We start from the raw sequence: 9,367 nt of genomic DNA, 5'->3' as shown, positions 1-9,367 counted from the left end.
TTATTTTGATATATCACAGTGAAAGATTTATCGTCCTCTTTTTTTTTTTTTTTTTTTTTTTTTTTTAAAAAAAAAAAAAAAAAAAAAAAAAAAAAAAAAGAAAGGAAAAAAAAGAAAGAAAGAAAACACAGGCAGCTAGGATCAACTGGCTGGGGTGGTATAGTGCCCTTCTAGAAACACTCCACATCCACCTCACTGGGTTCTTCCTTCCTCTGCCTCTTGTCAGAGTTCTGCCTGGCTGGCCTTTACCACCCAGCTGGGATGGGGTGCATTCCTCTCCTGTGGGGCCTCTCTGGAGCACTGCTGGTGCTTCCCTCCCTCCCCTTCCTCCTTCCCTCAGTCCCCAGATTAAGATGCTGAAGAGCCGCAGTTCTATTCAGCTCTGCACTCTCCCACCTCAACCAGGCAGAGTGAAACAGCTGTGGGAACAGCCCTGTCCTCCAACTCAACCTGTCCTCAACCCTGTCCTCCAACTAGTCTAGGCTCTAGAAAGGCTTCCAAGAGGGAAGTGGGAGGGGGAGGAGAAGAGGGGCTGCCCATGCATGCCAGCAGGTGAAGGTAGTTTGTGGCTGGGTTAGTCTGAAAGTGTGGGACTCCCATTGACTTCTTTCATGCCCAGGCCCTGGGCTCCTTTAGACTCTCCATTCCAGCTGTCCCGGTTCATCCCCGCTGAGGTGAGAATGGCTGATAATGGTTCAAGGAGGGAGCTGCTAATGGGAGAATGCAGTGCTATCTGCAGGGCTAGGCAGAGAGCCCAGGCCTGTGCACAGGGGAAGGGACCCTGAGAGGGGACCCTAGAGGAGGATCAGCATCCAGGCTGAGCTGGGGAAGCAATGCAGTCTGTGCCTGTTGGGACAGCCTAGTATGTCCCCTCCTGACTGGAACCCACCTCTGGCCATCCTCTACCTCCGTCTCCTTCAGCTGCTCCTCAACAGGGAGAGAAAAATCACCCTGGAAGAAAATTGAGGTCATGTCCTTTGTCGTGTATAAGTCTTTATTTTCCTCTTACTCTTGGTTCTGGCAGAGTTGCTAGGCCCCCAGGGCTGTGTGTGTGTGTGTGTGTGTGTGTGTGTGTGTAGAGAGAGAGAGAGAGAGAGAGAGAGAGAGAGAGAGAGAGAGAGAGAGAAAGAGAAGCAGTGTATGTGTGACACACAGAGAGGACCAATATGTTTGTATGTGAAAGAGCACCTTGACACTTCCTGCCCTCCCTCCCTGGCTTGATGCCACCAGCCCTGTCTCTCTGGCACACTGGGAAACCCAGTCCTCTCTCAAGTATGCTCCCCTGGCCTGTGAGCTGGAGGGCACTGGCTGGGCTGTTGCCTACCTGTCTTTTAGGGTAAATGAGGTCCATCTGGGCCACTAGGCACCCTCCCTGGGTTGTCCTGGTTAAGACTCTGGCCCCCATATGCCAGGGAGGTAGGCCCTTACCCACCTCACCCAAGCACAGCCTGTCTCAGGAGCTGCCAGTCTTCCGGCCAGCCTACAGCCCCAGGCCATTTACGGGATAAATTATGAATTTTAATTGTCAATGCATCTTAGTGTTTAAAGACTTCTAAATATAGGCTTTGCCTTGCAGGAGGGACTAGGCTTGGTGGAGAGGAACAAGGGTGGGGCAGGGCCTAGAGGAAGTCAACTCTGATGAGAAATGGCTCACAGGCCTTACCTAGGCTCCAATCAGGGCACCCTGTCCTGCTGGGCGAGGACTAGACCACTCTGGACCCTGCCACCCACTTTACAAGGTCACCCATGCTGGGCCTGCCTGAGTGGATGGCACCCCCCGCCTTGGATGGGAGCTGTCACAGAGTTGGAGAGGCATCAGCAAGGTCCTACATAAGGTGACCTGAGGGGAGCCAGAGGAAACCAGGGTTCTGCAACCCCATTTCACCCTTCTTCTAATCTGAGATGTCAATCTAGGCTCTCAGGGACAGGAAGATATCTCTGAAGCCCTCTACCCTATCCTCTACTCAAGTAGGGATACACCTACCCCAACTACTCACTCCCAGGGGCCCCTGCAGATGCTTTGTTGTGCCTGCACCCCCACCACCCCAGAAAGCCACAGGCTTCAAGAGTGAAGGGCACAAGCACACAGACCTAAGCAGGCCAGGATGGAGAGAACAGAGGGGAGTAGGGGAAGAAGCAGGGATTGGGAGTTAGAGATCTGATCAACATGGTGAAGCTGACTGGGAACCCTTCCAGGGGGCCCTAGTGCAGGGCATCCCATGGAAAGTGCAGTTTCCCAACAAGGTAGGTGGAGTCATTATACTCATTTTGTGGGTAGAAAACCAGAAATACAAAGAGGTTCTGTGAATCTGCTCAAGGTCACAGCATGAGAAGAACTCAGAAAACTAAACTCTGCCTCACTCTCTACAGTGTCTTATAAAACCCACAAACAGAAACAAAGCAGTTCTCACATAACCCAGGCCTTAGCTTGTTTCATCTTCATAACTACCTAGGATTTTCATAAAATTATCTCCATTCTCCGGATCAGAGAACTGAGGTACATAGCAATAACACACAGAGCTGGGATTAGGTCTTATGCTGTTATACCTTAACTTGTCCTGACCGCTCTTACATAGACCTGCAAGATCATGAAGTGCTTTTATCCCTCACTCCTGGGGACCATAATCTCTTCATTTGCAGAGGGGCTGGTAGACTTCAGGCTGCCCTCATAGTTCTGGGCACAGATGAAAGGCATTTACATTGAGCATATACTAAGCATCATATTGTTGGCCCCAACCCCCTGCATATCAACCCCACTGCACTGATAAGGAAACTGAGTTTAAGGTCCTGAAGCTAGTCTGACTCTAGAAGCATCACATCTTGTAAAATATCATACAGTTGAGGAAACTGAGGCCCAAGAATACCAGGACTGTCCAGAGCCCCACAGCATCCCAGGGCTGGGCCTAGGATGATTCCGAGCCCCATCCACAGCCACCTTCTCTTACCATGTGTGACCATACAACATGGTGGTGCTAGGTGATAGATGATGATGGTTTGAGTTGTGCTTCACAAAGAGGCAAAATTTTAAAAATAATGCCCTGATACATCATAAAGCAAGGTCTACTGAGTTATTTATATCATGGCTGGACAACTAAAACTAAAAACACTGCTCTTCTCCTGGTACTGGTTGATTACGCCATCTCTGTTCAATTGAGTCCTGGCCAGTCCCTTGTCAAAGCCCATTCCTCCAACCTGGTAAACTGAGCTCATGACCAGGGAAGTGGTAGATCCTCTGTTCAGACATATGCTACGCTGAGCCCTGCTCAGGCTGGGTGACCACAAAGCTGCCCTTGCACATGCTCACATGTGGTGGGAGGAGTGAGCACCCCTTTAGATCTCTAAGAGCTATGTCAAGGTGGAGGTGTCAAACACCCATAGCTGGCCCAGAGAGCAGAACCAAGACCCACGGGTGAAGTTCCACATGAGACCCACTTGGATCAGTGGAAGGAATGAGACAAAGGTGAGATGGAAGACCCATCTTGGCCTCACTGTGAGCAGCCCTGCTGGAAAACTCGTGCTGGGGGCTACAGCTTAGTGGCCCCTCTTAGCATTGAGATGCCCACATCTTGCACCTAAGCCATGGGACTCGATATAGCCAGGTCCCCAGATGCACCCGCTGCCCTGCTCAGAACAGAGTAGAAGAGAGATACTGGCTAGGCCTCTGCCCCCTTGCCAGGACAGGAGCGATTCTCTGCAGAGGGAAGCAGAGGAGGTAGCAGGGAGAGATTAATTCCCCGAAATGGGAAAAAAATAGAAAAATACACACACACCACACACCCTAATAACATGTAATAAGAGGTTGGAGACGAGGAACAATGCCCTGGTAATGTCACCCTGGCGGCAATCAATTTGGGTGTCACATGAAATAGGCATAATTATTCCACCAGCCCTGGCGCTCGTCTCTAACCAGCTCCAGGGGCCCAAGCCTGGGCGGGGAAGGCGGGTGAAATCAATCATTGGTGCGTCAGGCTGGCAGGGAGAATCACTCCAACTTAGCCTGCCAGCACCAGGCTTCTTAGCCCCTCTTGTAGGCCCTGTGATTAGGGACCCTTGGATGCCCAGGAGCCACCTCACTCAGCTACCCTTCATTCACTGCATGGGCAAGAGCAATCAAGAGGACTCTCCAGGGAAGTGGGAATGTAGGAGGGCTGAGCATGAATTTGTTCCATCCAGCAGTTGTTCCCTTGGTCACCACACTCTTGCTAAGTACTCACCAGGGCGAGGCCCCATGCCAGTGCCAGGGTTCAGGGAGGGGGGTTAAGAGCTGTGCTGAAAGGGGGTATTAAAATAACAAAGCACAAGTTCTCCATGCACCTCCTGAGTCAGGATGGCCTCTTTCTGTCCTAAAGTGGACCCAGAGCCACTGGGACTCCCAAAATTAATTGTCTTTTTGTTCCAGCTGCATAGTGACTTAAGCCCTCCTTGCTTTGCCTTCATCCCCACTTCCTTGGGGAACTCTCTCTGATCACTCCTCCCATGTCTAAGCTCAAGGTTTTTATAGGCACCATCCCCATGCCAGAGGAAACTGAGTTTCATAGAGGATGACTACTTAGTAGCATCTATCCCACACTGGCTCAATCCCCTTTCATATACCAGAAACCTTGAATCCCAGAAACGCAAATCAAGGCTATAATGAAACAACATTTTATACTCATTCAATCAAGAAAAATCAAGACAGCCCACAGTGTGGAAAGCCGAACATGAACATGCCCTGCAGCCCAGCAATTCTGTGCCTAGCCACATGCCCCCCAGAGACACTTCCTGAGTTGCCTCAGGAGGTGGGACAAGGAGGTTTGTAGCAACATTATCTGAAAGATCCAGATACCCAGTGCTATGTTCAAGTGACACAGCTGAGTACCTCAGTGAAAAAAGAAGGAACAATGACCATCCACTGTTACTTGCAACAATGCAAGAACTATATATTAGTGAATAAAAAAGTCAATTCCAGAGACTGACAGTTTGTGCTTTTCATAAAGTTCAAAAATAACTAAATTCAACACTTTTTTTTGTCTTTTTGAGACAGGGTTTCCCTGTGGCCCCAGCTGGCCTGGAGCTCGCTATGTAGACCAGGCTGGCCTTGAACTCACAAAGATCCACCTGCATCTGCTTCTTAAAGTGCTGGGATTAAAGGCATGCACCAGCATGCCCCGCTCAACAAAATGCATTATTTTATTTTGGTGCTGGGGACTGAACCCAGGACCTCATCCATGCTACACAAATTTTCTACTGCTGAGCTATACCCCCAGCCCAAAATATGATCTAAAAGAGGCAAAAGAATGTTAAGTGCATCATGTAGGATGGTGGTTGTCTGAGAAAAAGAAGGCGAGGATGAGGTGTGGAGGGGCTCATGGGAGACAAAGTTTTAAAGTGTTGAAGTTGGAGAGCAGGGTCATATGTTCATTATGTTTTCATGATGATGACTATTATTATTACTATTATTGTTTTTTGTTTTACTTTTAAAAACTTTTAATTTATTTTTATTTTATGTGTATGCGTATATTGCCTGCATGTAGGTAAGTGCACCTGTGTCGTGCAATGCCCGCAGAGGTCAGAAGAGGCTGTCGGATCACCTGGGACTGGAGTTACGGACATGTGGGTACTGGGATTCAAACCCAGGTCTTCTGCAAGAACAACCAGTGTTCTTAACGGCTGAGCATCTCTCCAGCCCTCGACTATTATTGTTTTGAGATAGGGACTCACTATGTCATTCTGGTTGGCCTTTAACTCACTATGTAGACCAGGCTGGCCTCAGACTCACAAAGATCCACCTGCCTCTGCCTCCGAGTACTGGGATTAAGGGCATGCGCCACCACACCTGGCAGGGTACAACTGTTATTATTAATGCGTGAATAAGTTAACGGGCCAGGCCTGGACCAGTGAGCAGAGTTCCCACCCACAGCCGGGAGGAGGGCACTCTAGAGTGAGCCTGTGCCTGTACACTGACGGCTTTGGACAAGTCGCTCCATCCTGATTGTTTTCTCAGCTATAAAACCAACTCTCTGTATCACCTGCAAGGATAAGACCAGAATCACATCACTGATACAAACTATGAGTAGCTAGCACTCATTAAGCACTCACTGTGTACTATACACTGTTCTAAGTGCTCTGTATGTATTAGTGCATTACATGCCACCATCTCCATTAAGGTAGATACCATTGTTACCCGCCCCAGTTTATGGGAGCTGCCCAGTCACAAAATGAGGCAGTGGTGGGACTGAGACCTGAACCAGGCCTCTGGCTCTAGGGTCCACTCTTCTACTCTCATAGTAAAGTGACGTTGAAGCTGAGCACTCAACAGCAGCTCTATTGGCCCACAGCACTCAAGGATAGTCATTTATTCATTCATTCACGTAAACAAAGGTCAGCATCAAGAATGCCTCAGATGCATTTGGAAACAACCCTGCCTTCTCAATGCTTTCTCCAGAGAACTCCCTCATTCTGGAAGTCCCTGCTTCCAGTGTCTCTGCAAATCTGCATCCTCTTCTAAGAGCCTGTCTGCCTCAGCTCCCACAAAAGAAGCTTTCTCCCTTTTTTGAGCACCCTGCCTTGACTCTCTCTAGTCTCTAGTCAGGGCATCTTCAGTGATGGCATATCTAGCTCTGCCCACTCATGCAGCTGAGGATACCATGTCCCCCTCCAGGTAGTCCTTGCCACAAGGTACCAGCTGCTCCCTAGGGCCTCTTGGTATCTTTCCCATCCCTGGGGGTAGGTACTAGGCTTGCCCAGGGTGTTCAAGGCAATCCATGGGGCCTAGCCAGAAGCAAAGCAAGCAGCTCAGCCAGGATGTACAGAATAAATGCATGAATGGATGGGTTGGTATGCCATGATGTGCAGACCAATGTGGTTCCACATTGTGGGCATTTAGAACAGCCAGGGAGGCTTCTTAGAAGGGAGGCCAGGAGAGGGAGAGGAGAGGGCCTTTTGAGTAGGGATGCTAAACCAAGCCAAGGGAGGTTGCAAGAATATGAGGAGGAATTGATTGGGACAGAACAGAAAGCAATCAGTGACCATGCTCTGGGAGGGGCCTCTGGGCCTGGAGAGTCACACAGGAAAGACTGACCAAGACCCCAGCCCAAAGTGCCAGCCTTCTGCTGCCACAGGTGCCTCACAGCCATCACAGGGCACAGGGTCTTGTTCAACTTTATGTTAAGCAACAGCCCATTCTGGGGGAGGAGAATAGTGGCTGACTAGAAGTTTGAGTTTTTTGTTTTTTTTTAAAAAACAAAACAAAAAACAATGATCTAGCATAAGAACGTAAAAGACAACTCCCAGGATCAAAAAGATCATGACAGGATACAGTAGTTTCGTCACATCCCTCCACTCACAGAGCATCATACTCAGCATGCAGCACACACCCATCCTGTAAAAGCTGCTTCCTAGACTCATGCTTACTAGAGGCCTGGGGACCACTGCAACCTTGATAGAACCCTACCCAGGGCCATCTCACACTTCAGCTGGGGATGGGTGCACAGAGACCTGTCCTGCTTTTGCCAAGCCTCCTTCAGGAGGAGGCATCTAGGAGCTCCCCACAGGTCCTCTGAGACCATAACCCTCTTCCTTGAAACCTTCAGCGTGGCTCCAGTGAGTTCTTGGCCTCTCCTGCCACCACCCCTCTTGCCTTATGCCAAAGTAGAAAGCTGGAAGGACAGGTATGCTGTCCCAGTAGAACAGGTGCTTCCCAGTGGTTGAAGACTGCACTCCTCCTGGCCCACACAGGACAAAGGGTTAGGGGCAGTGCAACCCTCCTCCCCGTCACCAGCAGTCCTCAGTGGATCTAGGGAAGTCCCAGGCTCTCTGTCAGAGACTTAGTGCCCTGAGTTCCCTTGGCATAGAGGCCCGGTGCTGAAGTCGTTGGCATAATAGCCAGGCCAGTAGGGCTGAGACCAGAGCTGGGAACCAGAAGAGATGCGCGCCCTCTGGCTGCCCAAGCCCAGCATCTAACTGAAGGAGGGCTGGGCTGGCAGGAAGGGGCTGGCCCAGATGGTCCTACCCCCACCTCAGGCCTCCTGCACCCACCCCCCACCAGGGCACAGTTGCTCCCATTTTCTTCCTGCCTCTCCACCATTCTACCTACCCACCCCCCAGGATCTGTGAGAACAAAGGGGAGGTGCTACCACACAAGAGCTGGACTGGGGCTAGGCAGGGACCCCAGCAAGAAGAGCCCCAGGGGACTATCCACCTGCCTGATCCCACCCCTTCTCAAAATAGGACCCACCTAGAGAGAAATATTCCCTGGGGTGCCTTGGAGGGCAAAAAGCTCAAGGCCCGCTGGAATAGGGTGTGTTTGGGGGCATACTGGACGCTCCTTTCTCACCTCCTCCTTCTCAGCTGGTTCCCACTTCCCACCCATTTTCCTAGGAATGAAAAGTGGGGCAGGAAGAGGTGAAAAGCTAGGCTGAAGGCAGACAAAGGGGAGCCCTAAAGGCTCCTGGGTCTCCCTCAACCGGACTCTCCCTCCCCCTTTCTCCACCCTCCACTTCCCTTTTACCTGGTAGGAGCTAGAAGGAAGGGTAGGCTCCTGTGGAGAGGGAGCTACCATCCCAGCTGGGGCCTGGGAGAAACCCATCCCTAGTTGCGTACCCAGGCTTGGGGGTGCTGGCCAGGAATGGGGGGGGTCACGGAGAGAAACACCCACCCAGGGCTGGGCAAGAAGCTTAGCCTCTAGGGTGACAGATCCCCAGAACAGGAGGAGAGTGGAGGGGCGTCAGGACAGGAATGGGATGGGATGGAATGGAATGGTAGGAGTCTCTCCATTACCAGCGGTTCCAGCTTGCCAACCTGACATTTGTTAGGGCGGGAGGAACCGGAACGCGAGAATCATTTGAAACTTGAGAGAGGATCAGGTCTGACCCCAAAACGGGTCTGAGAGGTACAGAATGTCCTGCATCTCCCCAGGAGGGCGACGCCTGGGCCGGCGGCTGCCCCCAGAGGTACTCGGGGCGGGGCTGCGGGCTCCTGGCTCTGCCACCGCGGTGGGGCTCACCTGCATCTCGGGTGCGCCGTCCGTCCACTCGGCTTGGTCACCAATCGCATGTCTCTCCCGCCGGTACGGCCCCAGCCCCAGCCCAGCCCCCTCCTCCGTCTCCTCCTCCTCCAACTCCTCCGCCCCGCAGTCCGCGCGCCCTCGCTGGCCTGGCGGTCGGTCTGTCTGTTCCACCGGGGCGTGAGCCAAGCCCTCCTGGGATCCGGCCCCGGGGCAGGAGCTCGCGCGTGAGGAGGCGGAGGCCGCTGCCCCGGAGGGGTGAAGGGTGGGAGCGCTCAGGACGTGCGACGAGGGCTCCGGGAGCCTGGCTCTGCCCCCGGGGCCGGCCTGGAGCTGCCGCCGCCGCCGCCTCTGCCGCTGGGGCGGGGGTCGAGGCCGGGCGTG

At 52.0% G+C, this 9,367-nt stretch overlaps 1 protein-coding gene across 13 annotated transcripts in view; it reads right to left on the bottom strand.

The window, feature by feature from the left end:
- The window catches only part of Lingo1 (leucine rich repeat and Ig domain containing 1), a 181,068-nt gene that overhangs the window by 8,560 nt on the left and 163,141 nt on the right, over positions 1–9,367 (bottom strand). Inside the window, exon 1 of one of the 13 annotated variants that reach the window (XM_008844888.2) lies at positions 8,984–9,360. The exons of the other annotated variants lie outside the window; for them this stretch is intronic. Within the exon in view, the coding sequence (XP_008843110.1) occupies positions 8,984–8,989 (6 nt within the window). The 5' untranslated portion in view covers positions 8,990–9,360. Of the gene's footprint in view, positions 1–8,983; positions 9,361–9,367 lie in introns of those variants that run through there. 13 annotated transcript variants of the gene reach the window in all.

This window comes from Nannospalax galili, unplaced genomic scaffold, assembly GCF_000622305.1.
Source record: "Nannospalax galili isolate Female #2095 unplaced genomic scaffold, S.galili_v1.0 scaffold1622, whole genome shotgun sequence".
Taxonomy (NCBI): domain Eukaryota; kingdom Metazoa; phylum Chordata; class Mammalia; order Rodentia; family Spalacidae; genus Nannospalax; species Nannospalax galili.
The sequence above is the reverse complement of the archived record's forward strand: the minus strand, read 5'-3'. Positions and strand labels throughout refer to the sequence as shown.